At 42.7% G+C, this 19,763-nt stretch overlaps 4 protein-coding genes and 1 long non-coding RNA gene across 6 annotated transcripts; 3 read left to right on the forward strand and 2 right to left on the reverse strand.

Moving 5' to 3' along the window:
• Positions 1-210: 210 nt before the first annotated feature.
• Positions 211-1,619, reverse strand: LOC137898858 (adenosine receptor A1-like). The gene is made up of 2 exons (XM_068742912.1): positions 1,267-1,619; positions 211-1,058 (listed from the first exon to the last, which is right to left on the reverse strand). The coding sequence occupies exons 1-2, from the start codon at positions 1,593-1,595 to the stop codon at positions 422-424; spliced, it is 966 nt and encodes a 321-aa protein (XP_068599013.1). The 5' UTR covers positions 1,596-1,619; the 3' UTR covers positions 211-421.
• Positions 1,620-5,775: 4,156 nt separating this feature from the next.
• Positions 5,776-7,670, forward strand: LOC137898037 (adenosine receptor A1). The gene is made up of 2 exons (XM_068742032.1): positions 5,776-6,131; positions 6,998-7,670. The coding sequence occupies exons 1-2, from the start codon at positions 5,776-5,778 to the stop codon at positions 7,668-7,670; spliced, it is 1,029 nt and encodes a 342-aa protein (XP_068598133.1).
• A 2,566-nt stretch (positions 7,671-10,236) lies between these two features.
• Positions 10,237-12,348, forward strand: LOC137898360 (large ribosomal subunit protein P2-like). 2 transcript variants are annotated; one of them, XM_068742387.1, is made up of 5 exons: positions 10,237-10,343; positions 11,544-11,667; positions 11,766-11,814; positions 11,897-11,995; positions 12,228-12,348. In XM_068742387.1, exons 2-5 carry the CDS (start codon positions 11,545-11,547, stop codon positions 12,302-12,304), a joined length of 348 nt encoding a protein of 115 aa, XP_068598488.1. In that variant the 5' UTR covers positions 10,237-10,343; position 11,544; the 3' UTR covers positions 12,305-12,348. The 2 variants fall into 2 exon arrangements, with proteins under 2 accessions (XP_068598488.1, XP_068598489.1); XM_068742388.1 differs by having other exon boundaries at positions 12,231-12,348.
• A 767-nt stretch (positions 12,349-13,115) lies between these two features.
• Positions 13,116-14,519, forward strand: LOC137898038 (zinc finger BED domain-containing protein 5). Its single transcript, XM_068742033.1, has one exon. It carries the CDS (start codon positions 13,116-13,118, stop codon positions 14,517-14,519), a length of 1,404 nt encoding a protein of 467 aa, XP_068598134.1.
• A 1,537-nt stretch (positions 14,520-16,056) lies between these two features.
• Positions 16,057-17,465, reverse strand: LOC137898906 (uncharacterized). The gene is made up of 3 exons (XR_011105620.1): positions 17,405-17,465; positions 16,243-16,503; positions 16,057-16,100 (listed from the first exon to the last, which is right to left on the reverse strand). It is a non-coding gene; the product is annotated as an uncharacterized lncRNA (long non-coding RNA).
• Positions 17,466-19,763: the final 2,298 nt, after the last annotated feature.

Here is a 19,763-nt window from a genome sequence, read left to right on the forward strand (position 1 = left end):
GTATTAGCTATTTAGGTAAATTCATGTGGACTGAATGATGAAAAACTTGAACTGCTACAGAAACAGAACTAAAATATGAAAAAAAATGAAAGTATTTGCTGCTTGACAGATTTCACAATGCACACTGGGAAACACAGATATGCTCCACTACATGTGTGCGTAGCATGCCACAGTACATGTACATGACAGAAAAACACAATAATTCTGAATCTTTTCAGTGCATATGGCTCTTTGGAGTTTTGTTTTTATCCATTTGAAGGTAGTTTTTGGATTCCAATATATTTCACATGCAGCATCTGATTTTCTTCTCCGTGCTCACAATGTGTCAAATTCTTAAATTTAAATACAATTCTCTAGTCAACTGACTTAGTCCTTAAGTATGAGGAAGTGCAGGAAAGTCTGTTTTTTCCGGCTCTGACTTTCAGCCACACTGATCCACATTACTGCTGATGTTGTTGTCTGTCGTCTGGCTCGTCTGCAACGCTTGCTTTTCTTCCCTACATACAATATATTTTCTCCAGATCTTCACATATGCTGTCCTGATCTTTTGTATTTTAAATGCGTATACAACTGGGTTTACAGCTGAGTTAGCGTGAGACAGCAGGATGCCAGCGTAGAAAGCTGCCACTGGGACATCGCCGGGTCCACCGAAGTAAGCGATGCAGTTCATTATGTGAAGAGGGAGCCATGACAGGGCGAACAGCGCCAAGACCAGAGACAGAGATGCTGCCAGCTCTTTCTCTTTCCTTAAGTAGCTTTGAGACTGGAATTGGAAGCCGTTGCCTGCTTTCTTGCGAAGGCTTGCTCTAATTGTGCAGAAAATATAGCCGTACAAGACAGTCATTACCAGCAGAGGGATGAACGTGCACAGGAAAAAGTTGAAGTAAACCAGGTAGGACATGGGGATCACCGTTATAAACCGGCAGACAACAGTAGAGTTGGACAAGGCATCGTGGTTATTCCATCCAAGCATGGGAGCAAAACTCAGCGGTACGGCAACAAGCCAACATGCAGCGACCACAAACCAAGAATGCCTCTGTGTTACAGTCATTTTGTACCTAAAGGAAAGCAACATGTTCATTATCATCAATTCTCTATTATGCACTTGTGTGTTATGACCAATGTAAAATTATACAATTAAATAATTTAAAGTACTAAAAAGGATTTGATGAAAATCTTTTCATTTAAATGATACTGAATGAAATATGAAGATAAAACTGCAAAACGAGCAGATCAGAATACAATATTCTGTCTGAATGACCTCACCTGAGTGGGACGGCCACCCGCAGGCATCTGTCCACGGCAATAGCTGCAAGAGACAGAACTGACACTAGGGTCGACAAGATCACCACGCAGCTGATGAAGACACACCCGTGGAATGAAGTCTCCACTCGTCCGTCCACTAACACAGCCATCGGGATGGCCACGCAGCCGACCATGAAGTCAGCCACAGCCAGGCAGATGATAAGGCAGAAGGTGGGCTGCTGAATGCTTTTACTGGTCCACAGCGCCAAAATAACTAGCATGTTACCAAGACAGCAGCCAACAGCGATGAGCACCTCCAGGAAAGTGTAGATGATTGCCCCCACATCCATTTCTCTTCCTGCGCTCTGAAAGACGATAGAGTTGAGACTGAAGTGAGTGTCTGAATGGAAGCCCCAGCGAGCTGTTCTACTTATCATTCATCTCGGTATTGCGAAACCTTTAAGGAAGTCTTCACCACATTGCATTTCTTCTTTTTTTTTCAAACTTGTAATGGTTTGCATCAAAACGTTTCAAAGAATGTAAATGTCAGGAGTCACCCTGAAGCCTATTACTACCGTTTGTCTTAAAAAAATGATATTTTGTTGCAGCTGTGTGGCATTGGTCATCCTTGGGAGTGTGGGGGGGGGGGAGAGGGGAGCAATCCTCCATGCTATGTACCGGTTCCCCTAGGCCGGTCGTAACAGCAGCAAGAGAAGAGGGCATAGAAGAGTGTAGGATTGAGAGATCTGGTGGACATGATGATGAGGAGAAAGGTTTATGTGTTGTGTGTCCTTCTCAAGCAATAGAGGCCGAGCTGTGACTGTAAATACACTGTTTACCATCTTTCTTCTTTTTGGTTTAGACAGTAGTTGATTATTTTCACCCTTACTTCTCTAACAAGAATTGTTCTAAGGCAGGAAAAATGCTGCATTGATATGTTCACGTTTCCTCAATTGATGGCAAAGTCAGTACGTTTTATTTTTCGGTCCCTTCAGTCAGTTTCAAATCCCTTCTTAGTTCTGAATTCAGTCAGGTCAGTTTTAGACCGGGTGCACACGTGATTGATCCCTATCACAACGGCATCATCCACATGAAAGTGGTGGTACAATTTCCTTTTCAAGATTGAGGAATCTTTTCCGATAACTTCATTGCATGACTCATTAGCTTTATCCCCCTTTAGTTTCCACAACACAAGCCTTTTAGAAGGAAATAGAGTCTGCATATGAGGATGTGTTCTACTTCAGCAAAGGTATGTTGGCTCAGCAGGGGAAAAGCAGAAGTGAAAGAACTTCATGGAGAAGGATGAGATCCCAAAATTGCTCACGGACTTTCATGTTGACATCAGATAGGAGGTGAACGTACTGAACAAGAAGTTACAAGAAATACATTTTGCATTAAACTGGGAAGCTCAGTGCGGATATGTAGAGTGTTTTATTTTTTCTGTTTTGATGATTGGAACCGGTAATTCAAGTTTCACGTGGAATCCCTGTATCCCATTATCCTTCTTGATGAAGTATCCTCATATGCAAGCAGATCCCTGCCAGACTGTAATGAAATTCATTACTTGTGTTTATGGAAAATGGTTTGCTGTGTGGTGCAATCAAAGCCAGTTGTCTGTTGAGGAATATCAGAAGATGAAATTATATGTAGGAATATATGGCCATTAATAATGACATATGTAGAGTAACGGTTATTATTCCGTCAAAACAAAAAAAGGGGAGAGTTTTTGCAATATTGACAAAGATGACAAATTCAAAAGAAATTGTTTCAAAACGTTTGTGAACGAGACAACCGCAAACATCTTGTCTTCATCCAAACACGGGTTTTACTGGAGCCTAAGATAGCTGCAGGCGAGAGGTGGGGTAAACCCAGGGGGGGGGTCACATGTTTGTGGAGGTGGGAGAAAACTGGAGAACCGGGAGAGAAAAAAACGAAAAATAATGGGGCCTTGGTCTAACAAGCTTGAATTGTTATAGGCAATGACCCAAGACCCCAAACCGAGTCCATGCTTTCTTTAACAGAAAGGAAAAGGTCCTCAGGCTGAACAAGCACATTATTTCCTTGACGAATCCATTCTTGGACCGAGCTCGTAACTCAAAGTCTCGTATGTTAAATCAATTTTTCCCTTATAAAATCACTGAAAAATAATTAATCCCTTCCAGTTTTTAATTTGCTATATGCACACACACAAACACACACAAAACAATCATAAATTATATACAGTAATAATGTAATAAAAATGGTGTTTTATTATGAGTTTCACCTCCGAGTCAGACAGCTAATTGCGGTGTGCCGTGCGAGGAGGGAGGCAGAGAGAGTTGGATGGTACGTACACATTTTATACAGTAATTGTACCTTTACACGTACACTTACATAAACTTAGACATAGTAGTTGTGTCTTTGGAAGGCTAAATGTTCTTGATAGTCTCCTTCTATTTGAGGATTGAACATATCATCGATGTATTCCGCTCAAATCACTTACGCCGACACCACGGTCATGTTGACCTATAATTTCATGCTTCATATCCATTGTCATCAGGGGTTTTTTCTTGTCACTGCCATCCTTACCACTCGCTTTCTTTTGAACCTTCACATATTCTAACAATTATTCACAGATACAGCGAAAATCACTGAACGAGTGAAGCGCCCTCGACCATCTAGCATCAGCGTCTGGAAGCGTGCTCGTATCTCGGAACGCTCGTGTGTCGAGGTAATACTGTATGTTGAATCTGCTTCCTTCAGCAACCTGACACCATCTTACTGATTGCTTGCTCAGTGATATTTGCTGCCAAAATCTTCTCGTACTCAGACAGACAATTACATTAAGTGTTTTTATGTACCTGAACTTTTGGACCTAATTCAAATATGCAGTTTATCCTGCAGAGTCCACATTTCACTTTAAAGGCTTAAATCACGTGGTGAAAACAAGTATTAGAACTCTTTTCCAATCTGTTAGTTCAAACATCATAGTTGTTCCAAGTGTTTGACATGCTTTATTTAAAAAGGTTAATAGTTTAAAATGCCATGCAGAAATAATATTTTTACTAATGGTAGCAGATGGACGGTCTGTCACAACTCTAAATGACCCTCCCATAATGATGCTTCATGAGGGAGGGGGAACATGAGCGCACTTAGTGTCAGTCGGCCATAAAATAGCAGGCAATTCAATCTTGCTGAAAGTAATGTAATCTAACAATTGATTCACATGACACAGACGAAACACAAAGAGCTAGATCTAACAGCAACATTACAGATGCCCACTTATGCATTCATTGGATATTTATGCATAAGGAGTGTGTTTCCTGCCAAAGAGGGAGGCTGTGAAAATATTTTATCTGCATAATCTGATTTCATAATGAGAGAAAATCCTACTATCATATCTGATCATTAGATATATGACCAGGGACAAACTGGTTAGTGAGTAAATACCGTGACTTGAGTACTCATTGTTGGACAATTCTTTTGTATACTGCGATTGGAGGAGGTTTAGGCTGTTATTTTTTAATTGTGCAATTTCTGTTTAAGTATATTTTTAATATTTGTCAATTGTTTAAGTGATTCTGTCTTTTTTATTTTTCTTACTCCTCCTAACCAGGACCAGAGTGCAAATGTCGTTCCTTTCATGGTGATAATAAATTGACAATAAAGATTCCTTGATTCCTTGTCAAATTTAGTGGCTATCAGCGCCTCAGATGGCGGCTGGAGTTGCTCACTGTTTCATAAGGTTTCATAAGTGCTGCTAGATTGACAGCAATTATATATATATATAAGACTGTGTTAGGGGAAAGGGGCGCTAGCAGCTACGTCAAAATACATGGACTGCTAAGTGTTTGCTGCATTATGTTGTATTGTACATCTGTTTATATCATTCTGGAAATAAAACAATACATGAAATGAAACATATTAATGTCTTTATTTCAAAAATAAATATGATTTCAAAACAGTTATTATACGCAAAGTTAACAAAGAATTGGAACCAAGAAGTTGTAATTGGGGACTGACAATGTTGTCTCTGCAATGCCCGATGTAGAAACTATAAATATTGACTCTTTGTCTCCAACATGTATTTGACATTTTATATTTATTATTAATTTAAAAGCTGACATTGCTAAATAATAAGATATAAAACACAAAATCCTCTTCTGCTGAGAGCTTATAAAATGCATTGAGTTATTATATACAGATTCCATTTGCTCCAAAGCCACAGATGGAGAGGGAGTGTGGCGCTGCAGAGAGCGAAGTCCCTCCCCTTCATTTTATGACTCTTTTTTTATTTTATTTATTTTATTCAGAGACTGAGTCAGAGAGAGTGGAAGCACGTAGAAGAGCGGTGGTGCACTCGTGCCCAGAATATTGTGGCCACCATGCTGAGGATTAACCATCTAACATCCTTTCTGAGCACAGGGGTCGCTCATGGTGCGAATGTGGCCAACAGAGAAAGTGCAGTGACTTCAGCTCGAGGAAGATGTTTTTAGTGGAGGCTAAAGGCTTCAACAACCGGCTCTCATGAGGGGGACCCGAACAGTAAGGATGTCTTCCTCTCCTGGCGTCAAGCCTCGAGAAAGCGTGGACATGGCCTACATCTCCATTGAGTTAGCGATAGCCCTTGCATCTGTCCTGGGGAACGTGCTGGTGGTGCTGGTCGTGTGTGTGAACCGGGCCCTCCGAGACACCACCTTCTCCTTTATAGTGTCCCTGGCTGTGGCCGACATCGCCGTGGGGGTTTTGGTCATCCCGCTGGCCATCATCATCAGCCTGGGATTCAACACTCAGTTCTACACTTGCCTCTTCCTCTCGTGCCTGCTGCTGATCATCACACAGAGCTCAATCCTTTCCTTGCTGGCCATTGCCATCGACCGGTGGTTGCGAGTTAAGATTCCAATCAGGTGAGGAGGAGGAGCGGGGTTTCAAACCGGCCGGCGGCACGTTCCTTCGCAAAAGATGCAAATTGGGTTTAATGGGTGTCGTAAAAAACGGATTCGTTTGGTTGATGTTTTTGTGGGACTAATGTTGAAAGAGAAATGTCGAGAAAAGATTTATATAGCGAGAATGTAGCTGTTGCATTCATTATGATTTATGGTAAGGATGATTAATTATTCACGAATGAGAGCAACAGGAAACGGACATGATTTCAGTCAAGTGCAATGCTGAAAGTAATCTATGATCCAAAGTCTTTGATATTCATCCGCCTGATATCAGGATAAATGCACTGTCACCAGATAACAGCAGATTATGGTGTCATACAAGGCAAATCAACTTGCGTAACTTTATCTTAGATTGCTGTCAGAACCGCCCCCCTCAAACCGGAAACCTCACTGATAAGCTTATTTCTTATGTTGCAAGACTATTGCTAGAAAGACAGAATTAAAGCACAAGAACCAGCGGCTCCTTGTCTCACATTTGAGTTCTTTGAGCATCAGAGAGGGAAACAAATGTGTGCTCTCAGACACAGACAGTCAATCACGATGAGGTTGATGCCCGGCATGGCGCTTTATATCATTTCCAGGTTTAATGTAGATCAATACGTTGGACATGCTTTGCTTTTAAGTGAATCAAATTGTTCCGGTCCACTTAATTAGCTGACAGAGGAGCAATTTGTTAAGCGATTTTTCCTTGCTTGTTGATTCAACGTTTTGGTTGAACGATTTTATCCTGATGAGAAAAGCCGCGGATAGCAGTCCACCATCATGCATGTGTTCATTTAGGTGATTCTAAAACCCGTCTTCATTTCTTTCCCAATGACCCTGCTCAGATACATCACCACGGTGACCCAGAGGAGGGCTGACATGGCGGTTTGTCTGTGCTGGATCCTCTCCTTCCTCGCTGGCTTGGTTCCAATGATTGGCTGGAATAACCACGACGTTCAGGGGAACCTCAGCATTTCCAGCGACATTGTCTGTGAATTCACCACTGTCATGAGGATGGACTATATGGTGTACTTTAATTTCTTTGGGTGGGTGGTGGTGCCACTTTCCATCATGATTGCGCTGTATGCAGAGATTTTCAGAGTGATCAGGCGCCAGCTTAACCGACGTGCCGAAGCGACGAGTGACCGGGAAAGGTACTACAAGAAAGAGTTGAGGCTCGCTAAATCCCTGGCCTTGGTGGTGTTCCTCTTCGCCGTGTGCTGGTTGCCGATACACATCATCAACTGCATCACCTTTTTCTGTCCAAAGTGTTCCATACCCAAACTCGTCACTTACACGGGCATTTTCATGTCCCATGTGAACTCGGCGCTCAACCCAATGGTTTATGCATTCAGGATTAAGAGGTTCCGTGTCACGCTGATCCAGATTGCACACCGCTGCATGTCATGCAAACCCACAGAGCCCACTCCGTGCCCCACCAGCCCGCCAGCTCTGGCGGTTAAAGTGGACGTGAAGCTGTCGCAGGGGCTGCAGCGCTCTGATTGCACAGCGGCATGAGCATGATATTTGCTGTTAACATGCACAACAAAGGACCTCAGTGGCTCATGAAACGCCTTTATTAGGGGCGTGTTTGTATTCAGTTTGTATCCCACCAACTTTCACGAACATCTGTCACTTGCTAGACAGAATTAAAAAAATTATTAATTGATCACTTAAGCTCCTTAACAGAGGTGATGAAAAATTTGACCTCCTGATGGAGCCACAATGAATCTCTCAGGAGATCGTTGGAGCAAGTTGGATTCATCGTCCCCTTCACTGTTTTCTGTTCGTGTGAGTATTTATACGCCTTCCGATTTGCATGTCTTCATTTTTGTCACAGAAAGCCATTCAAAAAAAACAGAGAAATGAAACGGCCCTCCTCTGGAGACACATTCAGAACACAATCGCGAAAGAAAATGAAACAGGATTTTGGCACCATCAAAGCAATCTATAGCCACTACTTTTTAATCACATGTTGCGGGAACCTCTTCAGCCAATCCAGCTAGTTTGAGACATTCTTTAATTGCTCTGGCTAAAGGTTAAAATGGCTTTTTTATCTTTTGAGCAAATTCCCTGTAGAACATTATCGTGAAATAATGTAAAGCTGTGTCAGCTCTGCTTTGTCATCAGATTGACGGGCTCCAGTTGGTGTCACGCCACCTCCACTCATACGATTATCTAATCTGGCTTTAAAACTGAATCATTTTTGCCACTTAATATGTGGGTTTTGCATGCATACTGCAGTGAGGACTAGAGGGAGGTTTATGACCCCTGCCAGATATGCTGTGGCCACTTGAGATCATTCTAAACCATCACCCTCTGTCTGGTCTGTCTGTCCCTCCTGCACAAACACATCAAGACGTATTCTACCATCTGTCACCTTAATCCTGGCTAAGGGATTTGAAACTGCTGAGTGTTTCCTAATTCCCAGCCTTCATCTTAGAGAGGTAGGTGCTGCATAACTAGCCTTCTCATTGTGCACTTCTCTGACTGCTGGTCTACAGAATATTAGGGACACAAACATGGTTTAGCAAAGAGGTAAAAAAGAAAGAAAAACAAGCAGGGATTTTCTACCGAATCTCATCTTCAGTGTAGATTTATCTTCTTTGAGGTAAGATCTCGCACAGTTGTAAAATGTCTGTGGCAAAGGTTTACCAAGCTTTACAGAAGTAACTGAGCGCTGCATGTGATTCGTTTATCATGAGCAAATACCTGAAGAAAAACAACAACATGTCATTTACAGCATTGAGCAGCTGTAAAATGGCCAGCACAGACAGAGAGGAGGACGACCAAGCCTTTGACGTCCAAGAGGAAGAGCTGGATGACGAGCAGAAATCCTTGTTACACTTCAGTAAATACACCGAAGCAAGGCGAGCGCTACCATGGGAGCAGTGGACCTTCAGAGAAAAGGCTCAGTATTATATGGACCGCATCTTTCTAGGGCTCCTGGTCATTCTCGTCTTTGTGTTTCTGGGAGAGTTTGCCTATAAAATGTGGTATGTGACGAATGTGAAGAAGATCGCAGCCTTTGTGTCCGACTCGGCGATCTCTCTCTTCAACTGGCTCTCGACCGGCGAGAGACAGGAGGAGTTGTTTGAATTGTAGATTGTTAATAGGTTTAACATATATGTGACCTTTTGTGCATTTTCTACTCTTTTATTTGGACATGTGATATAACATATTACAAGAATCAATTTATAGCTGCATGTGAATTAGCGATGCGGTAATATCTAAATCTTTATATTTGATGCTGAATTGATGGAAATAAATAATGGATGAAATTAACCAAGTCATTATTTGTCATGTGCACATTTTATGCTATGTTCAGTCCGATACCAGTGACATGTGTATCTCAGCTTTATATTTACCGTAACATATTTAATTTGGGAATTTTTAGTTAGGGAAAATGTTATAGTGTTGTACAATGTAAATTTATATATTTAGAACCATGTAAGAATCAATTTAAGCATGTTTGGGGCTGTTAAATTAGGATCTCATGAGATTAGTCTCTAAGGCAACATGGCGACAGAGTGAGCAGAACTGTTGTCTTGCAGCAAGAGGATCCCGAGATCAAATCCACCCTGCAAACCTAAGCAGGATAAGTGTTTACAGAAAATCAATAAATATGTACAATCTTACTGAATCAGAATACATTTATTATAATATTACGTTATGTATTAGCTGCTTGCAATTAAAAGGCTAGCAATGTAAAAATATGTCATCACAGGCCAAAATTCTAAAGCGCTTTGGGCACTGCAAAATGTGGAAAAGCGTGAAGTGCAGTCCATTTACCATTTCTGTGTACAACTACTAGACTAGAGGAATTTACAGATCAAACGAAAAGATCTAGATATTTTCTATCTAGAAAAGAACACCAGAAATGTCGTTGGAGACAAATTACATATAATTGCCTGCTTTCTTGTGGCCATGTAGTCTTAGACTTTTTGTTTGTTTTCGTTTGATGACAGTGACGTAATGATAATGATGACGAGTTCATGAGCACCCCGTGAAACCAGTATTTTCATCTATCCAGTTGTTCATTGGTTTATCGACATGATGACGTGTCCCTCTCCCTTCCGAATCAGACCAATCAGAGCGATACGTCCCACTCTTATCATTTCCGGTACCACCGCCTTCTCTCTTCCGGTTTGCCTGGCGTGTTTGACGTTTCGTGTCTATTTAGACTTAAAAGTGAGTAATACAAAGTGTGTGGCGATGGCTGTCTTTTCAACACGTTCGGTAGTTGTGTCTGAATATTAAAAACATGATGTCATTTAGTCCCACTGAGGGCTGGCGAAGGAAAACTCCGGGCGCCATGCTAGTTATGCTAGCCATGCTAGCTTTCAAAATGTCTTTAGTGTGGCGCACAGCTCACAGCAGTTATCATCGAGTACGAAACAGCAACCTTTCCCAAAGTTCTAACTCATGTTTGAAAAAAAAAAATATTTCAAATATTCGGACAGTTGATGTTATTAGTGCAGCTAACGTCAAACTAAACTCTACGTAAATACACAAATACTCACTATTTCACAGACAGCTCCTGATATTAAGCTATTAAGCTATTCTGGGTACTTAACAGTGTTTACGTTACACTTTGTTGCATTAGAGGTGGAGTCAGAAGTTAAGCTACACCCGCGAGGTGATGAAATCCCCGAGCGTCCCTGTGGTGATCGTGGACACTGAGTTACGAGTCCATTTGTACCAATTCAAGAATAATAGCACTTTGTCAAACAGAATCATGATCCCCGATATACAACAAAAAATGCGAAGTGAGTAATCCTTGTTTTTCTGAACAAGTTTATTATAAAACTGTGATGGAGCTGAACTTATTAACCATTCAATGCATTTTACATTCAAACCCATCCGTTGAGAACGCAGAATAATAGATTGGAAATTGTTGGTTGCAACTTCACTTGTTTCATTGATGACATCCCGACCTTCAATTATTAATTTGTTGTTTTCGGAAAAGCGCTATATAAATAAAATGTATTATTATTATTATTATTATTGTTGGATGATTTGTTTTTGTAATGTCGACTCCAGATACGCAAGCTTTCAGTTTACAGGTGGCCCTCACCTGCCAGCGGTGTTACATTTGAAGTTTGAAGGGGTCCGTCGTTAAAGAAACTCACATTGGCCGACAACTTGGTCGGCAGTTTGTGTGCTAAAAGGTTTTTTAGTTTTGTATATGCATACTCCATTTATTCACTCACATCTCCGCAGCCAGTGCATTCCGCTCGACGTAACAGCGATCCCTTTTAATTTTGGGAAGCCCGTCGTAACTCAGTCGTCATTAAGTGAGGACCACCTGCAATCAAAGGCAGGGCGTTGTTGTTGTGATCTCATATTTCGCTGTTTCTTTGCGTGCCGTTTTTGTCTCCTTGCATCCAGAATGCGTTACGTAGCCGCTTACCTCCTGGCTGTGCTCGGTGGAAACGCCAGCCCATCTGCAAAGGACATCAAGGGAATACTGGGCAGCGTGGGCATTGAGGCCGATGAGCAACGCTTAAACAAGGTATCCTGTTCAATTGTAAAAAAATAAAATAAAACATCTTGTGATTTCTTTCCCCAAAGGGGAAACTTGCTGAAGTTGAAATTTCCTTTTCTTGGCAGGTCATCAGTGAGCTGAATGGGAAAGACATCAATGAAGTCATGAACTCCGGTAAAGGCCCCGCAGTAAACATTCATACGAAGACGAGTCACACTTGATATTAAAATAAACCGTCTCCTTCCTTTTTCTGCAGGCCTGTCTAAGTTAGCCTCTGTACCAGCAGGTGGGGGTGTGGCGCCACCCACTGCTGCTGGAGGGGGTGTCTCTGGAGCTGGCGATGCAACTGCTGCTGGTATGTAGAAGCTCTTCCTGGTATGACTGGGTTAATGGATGCCTCTAGTGTCTGATGTTGAAGTTCTTAATGACACTTTTACATTGCACTATAACAACACAAAATACTACAAGCTGAATCCGTAACTAGATCTAGCAGCAGCCGAGATCAGTTTAACTTTGATTTCAACCAGTGCTGTGAAATGATCTTGTAAACCTGCATGTCATGTTTAACTGTTTATTTTTATTCTCAGCAGAAGAGAAAAAAGAAGAGAAGAAAGAAGAATCAGAAGAGTCAGACGAAGATATGGGCTTCGGTCTGTTTGATTAATCAACTGTTCCTCTTCAAAAAGCAATAAAAATGTAAAAGTTGTAGCTAGTGCTGTTGTCTTTCAATGATTTAAAGTGATTGTGACTGGGCAAAGAGGTTATAAATGTTTTATAAGTTGTGAAACTGGCAGGAATCGATGTTGAAAGTTAGTGTTACCGGCTAAAAATAGTCGACCGGACGTCCATCTGCCTCGGGCAACCCAGAGCTTCCTGCTGGTGAGACGACTGAAACCTCAAGATGGCTCCAGCTTCACCCTTCGTTGGGCCAGTGACTTCGGAAATTAGATTTTCTACGTGACATTGAACAATTTTACAACAGAAAGTCCTCCAATAACACTAAGAACTGAAATGCACCGCTTAAACAAATTGTCACCATGTTTTTCATCACTTAGGTTACGTCTGACATTAAGATATTTATGTAAACTCCAGTGGCCTGGAAATACAGGCCACTGGAGAGATTAAAGTGTAATTGCACATCCACTACAGTAGGTGGCAGTGGCGCCCTGATTGTAACGAGTGCGCGCAGGAAGTATCTGGTGTTTCTGCACGGGGCATGCGCAGTGCGCACACACAGCACGGAGCAGGCCGTATGAACAGCAGTAGTGAACAAAACCTTAAGAGACGGAGATGAGACAAAGGCAGGTCCGTCGAGAGCAAAGACGAGGAAATACGACGAAGTTAAACATCGTGTAGCTGCTACTTCGGCCAACCAGCTAGCACTGTTAGCGTCATACAAGGTGGCGTACCAAATAGCTCAATGCAAACTCCCCCACAGCGTAGCAGAGGAGCTGATCCTGCCTGCAGTAGTAGACATGGTCTCCGCCGTGCTGGATGACGCGAGTGCTGCAAAAATAAAAAGCATCCCTCTGTCCAGCGACGCGGTCTCCAGACGCATTGAGGACATCGCCATCGATCTCCAGGAGCAGCTCGTAGAGAACCTCAAAGGAAAACGCTTCGCCTTACAGCTCGACAAAGCCACAGCCGAAGCCTGTTTGTTCATCGCTTACGTCCGGTTCGGCACGACGAGCTCCCTGTGTGAGGATCTACTTTTCTGTAAACCTGTCGGAGACAGAGCCACAGCGGAAGAGCTGTTCAGCACGCTGGACTGCTTCCTGGCCGAGAACGGGCTGGAGTGGGAGAACTGCGTGGGTGTTTGCAGCGGTGCTGCGCAGACCGAGGCCGGGATGAGAGACGGACTCCGGGACCTGGTGAGAAAGGCCTCGCCTAACGCGGAGTGGACTCACTGTGTCATCCGCGGAGAAGCTCTGGCCTCAACGCACCCTTCCTCTGGATTCAGTGAGGTGATGACCGACATCGTAGGTGTCGTCACTTTGATGAAGACCAGCCCGCTGACAGCGGGAGTCCGCTCTGCTCTGTGTGAGGAGATGGGAGCCGAACACCAAGCGCTGCTGCTTCACACCGAAGCACGGTGGCTGTCGCGAGGAAACGTCTTGTCCCGAGTGTTTGAGCTCAGAGAGCCCATACGAGTGTTTCTGGAGCAGGAGCACGAGCACGAGGTCGCCAGGAAGTTTGGTGACGAGAACTTCCTGGTGAAACTGGCCTATCTGAGTGACATATATGGGTGGCTAAATGAACTCAATGTGCACCTTCAGGGGAGAGATAAACACCTCCCTCAGGTCGCAGACAAGATCAACGCTTTCGCTCGAAAGCTGGCGATGTGGGGCAGACGGCTCGAGGAAGGGAGTGCCGAGTCATTCCAGAACCTGCGTGAGTTTGTTGACGCGACCGGCTACGATTCCACCGCAGTGATTCCATGCGTCAGGCAGCACATTTCATCACTGATGGGCTTCTTTAAGAAGTACTTCCCTGAAAGCAGCTCCCGGTATGACTGGGTGAGAGACCCTTTCAACGCACGGGCTCCAACCGGTTTCAGCTCTGCAGAGGAGGGCCAGTTCATTGACCTGACGTCTGACTCCGCGTTGAGACTGAGCTTCGCGTCGGAGACGCCGAGTGGGTTCTGGCTGAGCGTCGAGAGGCGGTATCCACTCCTGGGGCAGAAGGCCATGGGCGTTCTTCTTCCTTTTGCAACATCACGTCTTTGTGAAACTGGCTTCTCTGCCGTCGCTACACTGAAAACCGAGTGCAGGTCTGAGCTAAGCATTGAGCAGCAGCTGAGGGTTGCAGTATCGAGCTTCAAACCCCGCTTTGAAAAGCTGTGTGCTGCAAAACGTGCTCATCATAGCCATTCATCCTGACTTCCTCATTTTGATAAGCACAATTTAGTTTTCATTTTAGGTTTCTAGGTTAAAGTGTTTTATATTTTGTGCTAATGAGTTAATGTTGTAGATCAATGGTAAAGTTATTCTTTGTTGTAAGTTGATGTATATTTCTTTCTTTTTATGTTAATAAGGATACAATAGTTTTATTTTGGGGGGGGAGGGGGCGCAAAAGGTTGGAGACGTGTGCGTTTACATGGACAACATTTATTTAATCCGATCAGAGTTCGGAGTAAAATTATGATTGGATGCACTGTGTTTGTGGACCCTAAAAATATTGATCCGATTAGGACTTGCGTGCTCATGCATCACACTTTTGATCTGAATAAATTATTTTGACATGCACAATTTATACCAAATATACCTGGAATTGTAGAAGAAGAAGCCGTAGCGACTTCAGTTGTAAACAAAACATTGCTCCACACTCAACACACTGGGACACCCCTGTAATTAACCCGCACTGCATTTCCTGCAGCTGCTTTCATCACCTATCAGCGGCAAAGAAAGGTGTGTCTCGTAAACGCAGTCAAATGTTGTTGTCTCTGCGTATCTCGTGGCATGTTGTAAGACTACAGAGGCGTGGCAGAATCTTGTTTTTCATCCGTTCAAATCTACCACAACTAGGTCACCATCAAGTAGAGCAGTGTGCCCAACCCTTTTTGGCATTAGAGTATAAATAATATATAAAAACTCACTGTGAAAGAGGACACTGTATTTCAGGTAAGTACAGCTCCTTCAATTTTAATTGAACAAGCCTTCAAATGTATCTATGATCCAATTTGAGGTCAGGACAAAACCTTTGTTGAACCCTGGAGGCTTCAGGACTCGCCACACAGCATGCACAAACCACCAGACACACCCACCTTAAGAAGAGGAACTGGAGCATGAGCCTCCAGCTGTGTGACATACACACATTCCATTCCCACTTCCTCTTCTTGTTGCTGAGAAGAAGGGAAATTCAGGGAATAAAAGCTTCAGGCTGAATACACTGATGTTTTCATAAAGAGAAAAATGCCAAATTACAATATCAGTACATTATTACTCGAGTATGTCAAATGAATGCCAGCATCCACAGCTGTGAAAGTAGAACTAGTACATATGTTCAATTTAAAATCCTAGAAATGTATATATATATTGCACAACATTTTCTAGCTTAAATAAATGAAGCATTATTGCATTTCTCTTTGTAAGGAAAATACAGAAATAATTGAAAACAATGGAAGGCTCAAAAAAAAAAAAAAAAAAATCACCACATGCATTGTTTCACTAGAAGCAACCACGCGCCCGCAAATCGACCCGAGCATTTCAGGTAGTTTTATCTTGGTGCAGCAGAATTAAACATTTAGTTTGCATTCTATCACAAATCCTATCAAATCAAATGAAAATGGTGAATTAATTGCTGTGTACAAAATTCCATCCAAATCATCCAATGCGCTGTAGAAGATTGCAGAACTGCTGCTTACAGCACTTCCTGTAAGACAAGTTGGAGCCATGCATGGTTTTGTTCCTGCACGGCGCGCCTCAGCCATCACTGTCAGACAACGGATGATCCGTAACTGCCTGGAAAATACAAAAAGAGCTCTTAGAACAAACCTCTTGATGTGCATGTTTTATTTCTTCTCAACATCCATAAGCATATACAGTACTACCATTTTTACAGATACTATTATGCCTACATGCGATTTAAATAGCACATTATTACCTGTTTGTATTCAAATCGGTCCTGCAGGTAACGGTTCCCAAGGCCAGTGATGTGGCCTACGTTCTGTTTGGAGAGCCGGGCTACCTTAGCTGTAAAATCATAGGCAAAAGCCAGTTTGACCAGCTCAGGGGCTGCTGGGGGGACAATGGGGGGATTGTGCACTGGCGATGCTTCCTTATCCAGATATGCGTCAGCCAACCTCTGGAAGGAAGAGTACGACAACCGCTGGAAGAAGTTGTTCAGCTCTGGGTTTTCCTTGAGCTGTGGGAGGTTAGATTAGAAGGAAATTCCATGGGTACAGATTATAAAATAAAAAGCTATCATTTCACTGATTGATTGAGTGGTTTTAAAAATGTGTTGATCAACAGCGTGATTTCCTTCAATTCTATTTCGTCTGAATTTTCTAATAGATCGCCGTAAAAGCTGCAAATACTCAGATGCAATCTGAGCAGTCCCCGTGGAATTACTGGAACTGAAAGTATAAAATAATAGCAGGGTGACTCAAGCCGCATGTAAATATACCACTCAATGACTCAACTAATTGTTGCAGCCACTACAAGGCCAAACGTCACATGAAAAGCTGCTCCTCACTTGCTCTTGTAACACTCTGCCTCCGGGGCTTTAAAGGAAATCGATGATGCAAGTCTAACTGCATATGGGCGACATGCACGCAAAATAAGTAAAAGTAATTGTGCAAGTCTGGGCTTTTAAATCATCCTGACTTTATAGAGCTAAACTATTTTGATTATGTTTAAAGCCCTGATTCTCAAAATAAAATACTTCATAGGATCTTAAAATTATTAATTCTTAAAAAAATAAATAAACTAGTTTAAGCACTTGTGACATGTGATGATTAACTCATTGAGTGCCAGCCATTTTCAGCTCAGCTATATGCTATATGCTGCCCCAGTTTTAGCCCATTTCCCCGATTTTCTAAGGCCCACAGAATATTCTTTACTATGACTATGCACACGCCGAACCTGCTAAATGAAAGATTAAAGTCTCTTCTTTCATCAGGAATGTATGTTCCTACCATCCTTGATTCTGGAGTTATTGGCCGTTGAAAAGAGGCAGATTTCAATGTCAGGGTTGGCACTCAAAGAGTTAAAATGTGTCAGTTTCATTGACAAATGGATCGCGCAAAAAAATAAATGATACTGACTTTCACGTTGATGGCATCGCCCTCCTCCTTGGTCAAGGCGATGATCCTGTTGATGATCTCCTCTGCAATAAAACAAGCAAGCAGAGCAAAAGTATAATAAATGCAGAACCACTAATTTACACTTATTTATCACCAGTCAAGAGAACAGAGAGGATAGTGAAAGCTTTGTTCCTCCTGGGCTTCAAATGGATGGGCTTGGTTTTGTCCCCGCTTGACCCTGCCACGAGCACACGCGTTCACAACGCGACCACGATCACGGCACAGAGGGAAACAGCTTCTCACCATCAGAGAGCGGCACCTCTTCCTCGTTCTCTTGGACCTCCTGGACTATCTTTTCCAGTTCCTCTGACATCTTCTCATAGTAAGAGTAGGTCGACTCCACGCTGAGGATGTCTGCAAGGCGAAAAGCAAACCTCGGTAAAATCATAGAGCATTTAACAATGCAAATAACGTGGGGGGGGGGGGGGGGGGGGGGACACTTTAAGTCAATCTAAACTTACTCTCGACTCTGGTGATGTCATCGGGGTTGAGATCTTTACCATGTCTAGAAAGCCGTCTTTTGGACAACCGCCGTTTTATGGATTTTCTTTTCTTCATTCTTCTTTTTTGCGGCGTCACCGGGGTTGTCGGCAGGCACGTGGTCAGCGTGCGAGGGGACTCTTTGTCTTGGGAGAACTCGGGGGTCTCCGAAGGATTTTCTTCCTCCTCATCCTTTTCCTCACTGCCCTTTTGAGAGAAAATACTGAATAATCCTCTCCAGAATGAGCGCTTCTTGGCCTTGGCTTTCTTCGTAGGCGTTTTCGATTCTTCATAAATGGGTTCAGGCAGATTTGTTCGAGATCCCAGCACAGAAAATGGACCAACTTCCTCATCTTTTGATCCCTCGATCAAGTGAAGAGAAGGGTCACTGGAATGTCTTCTTGGCCTTCTTGGAATGGTCACAAATTTCTCCTTGACCTCTTCTTTCTTATGTCCAAGGGTCCCATCGTTTAGGCTGAGGCTGCGCTTGACGTACACCTCCAGCAGGCGGATCGTGTCCTTGTGAGGAACATAGATCAACTGGCCAACGCTGGCATTTCGATCGACTGTCTTTGCATGCATTGCAGGGGAGCTACGGAAAACAAGAAAACAGCAAAAACACACTCCGTGAATCAGAGGAGTATTTCTCAGCAAATTGCCCTTTTCACTAAAAATAAAGTGTGCTCTACAAAGACACCGAGCTTTCCGTGAAAGATTTAGAACTGGAATGATTTTTGAATCATTCAATGGGGGAAAAATGTTTTTGAGAGTAAAGGTTCTACAGAATTGCACAAATATTAAAATGAAGACCATAACAAGCTGTTTTAAGATGCCATTTTAGGGTATTGTGACAATACTTTTCTAACATTTCACAGACATTATACATTAATCAAAATAAGAAGAAAAGAGCACGCAGAGCATCAGGCATTTGAAGCAACCAGTAGTTGCAGCCATGAACTTCATCAAGGATGCATTTTTTTTTTTTTTTTTATTAAGCTGACCTAAAACTATCAATCAAAGCTCCTACCAAGGTGATTCAGTTTCCTTCTTTATCGTCTATGCTAGTCCTACGCTCATAACAGGACTCGATCACCATGAAAACCGACGTTTAATTAGGACTCACATTGACTTTAGTAGTTTAACGATTCATTATTGAGGAACAATAATTTGATAAACTGACAATTTCCAGCTGCAATTTGATCATTGATTTTTAATCTTACAATAGTGAATTTTCTGTATAAAATTATGGACTGGATCCAGACCAGACAGAAATAGAGTTTGTGGGAATTTCACATCGTCAATTTTTCCAAACATTGTGGATTATATCAATTAAAGGCGACATATTTTCACTGCCGCCTGTCCTGTCATGGTAAATAATACATATGTTGAAATATCCAAAGGATTGTTCCCTGATCCACGCCCCCCCACCCCTTCTTACTTAAAAAAAAAGACAATAATAATAATGCGTCCCTAACCTTTTAACGTTAAAACGTGACCTCACTGGCAGCTGCCTGTCAATATTCTGCCATCTACGCTTTAAACTACAAATATGGAGACATTATGAAATGTAACCTTTCAGAAACTCAACTCAATAGTTAGAGACTAAGGAAGAGTCGCATGATCTCACCTCATCTCCGTCCAGAGTAAAGTCGTGGACTCCTTGCAGCGAGCTTTGACTATTCGATAGATCATAAAAGCGCCTGACTCTCAGCAGGTTCGCCTTAAAAGTCTCGATCAGAAAGGGACTCTCCAGGAAACGTCTACCTGCACGCCCCACCCATGTTTGGACACGTTTCTGAGCAACTTCCTCACCTGAGTGAACCTGGCGTCACTTGCGGGG

The sequence above is a fragment of the Brachionichthys hirsutus genome, chromosome 8, assembly GCF_040956055.1.
Source record: "Brachionichthys hirsutus isolate HB-005 chromosome 8, CSIRO-AGI_Bhir_v1, whole genome shotgun sequence".
Taxonomy (NCBI): domain Eukaryota; kingdom Metazoa; phylum Chordata; class Actinopteri; order Lophiiformes; family Brachionichthyidae; genus Brachionichthys; species Brachionichthys hirsutus.

Bases quoted from the DNA above. Each gene is read 5' to 3' on its own strand.
- LOC137898038 (XM_068742033.1), top strand. From the start codon at position 13,116: ATGGTCTCCGCCGTGCTGGATGACGCGAGTGCTGCAAAAATAAAAAGC.
- LOC137898360 (XM_068742387.1), top strand. From the start codon at position 11,545: ATGCGTTACGTAGCCGCTTACCTCCTGGCTGTGCTCGGTGGAAACGCC. The intron at 11,668-11,765 runs GTATCCTGTTCA...TTTTCTTGGCAG, and splicing joins ATGAGCAACGCTTAAACAAG to GTCATCAGTGAGCTGAATGG. The intron at 11,815-11,896 runs GTAAAGGCCCCG...CTTTTTCTGCAG, and splicing joins CAATGAAGTCATGAACTCCG to GCCTGTCTAAGTTAGCCTCT.
- LOC137898858 (XM_068742912.1), bottom strand. From the start codon at position 1,595: ATGGATGTGGGGGCAATCATCTACACTTTCCTGGAGGTGCTCATCGCT. The intron at 1,059-1,266 runs GTGAGGTCATTC...GCTTTCCTTTAG, and splicing joins CGGGTGGCCGTCCCACTCAG to GTACAAAATGACTGTAACAC.
- LOC137898037 (XM_068742032.1), top strand. From the start codon at position 5,776: ATGTCTTCCTCTCCTGGCGTCAAGCCTCGAGAAAGCGTGGACATGGCC. The intron at 6,132-6,997 runs GTGAGGAGGAGG...GACCCTGCTCAG, and splicing joins CGAGTTAAGATTCCAATCAG to ATACATCACCACGGTGACCC.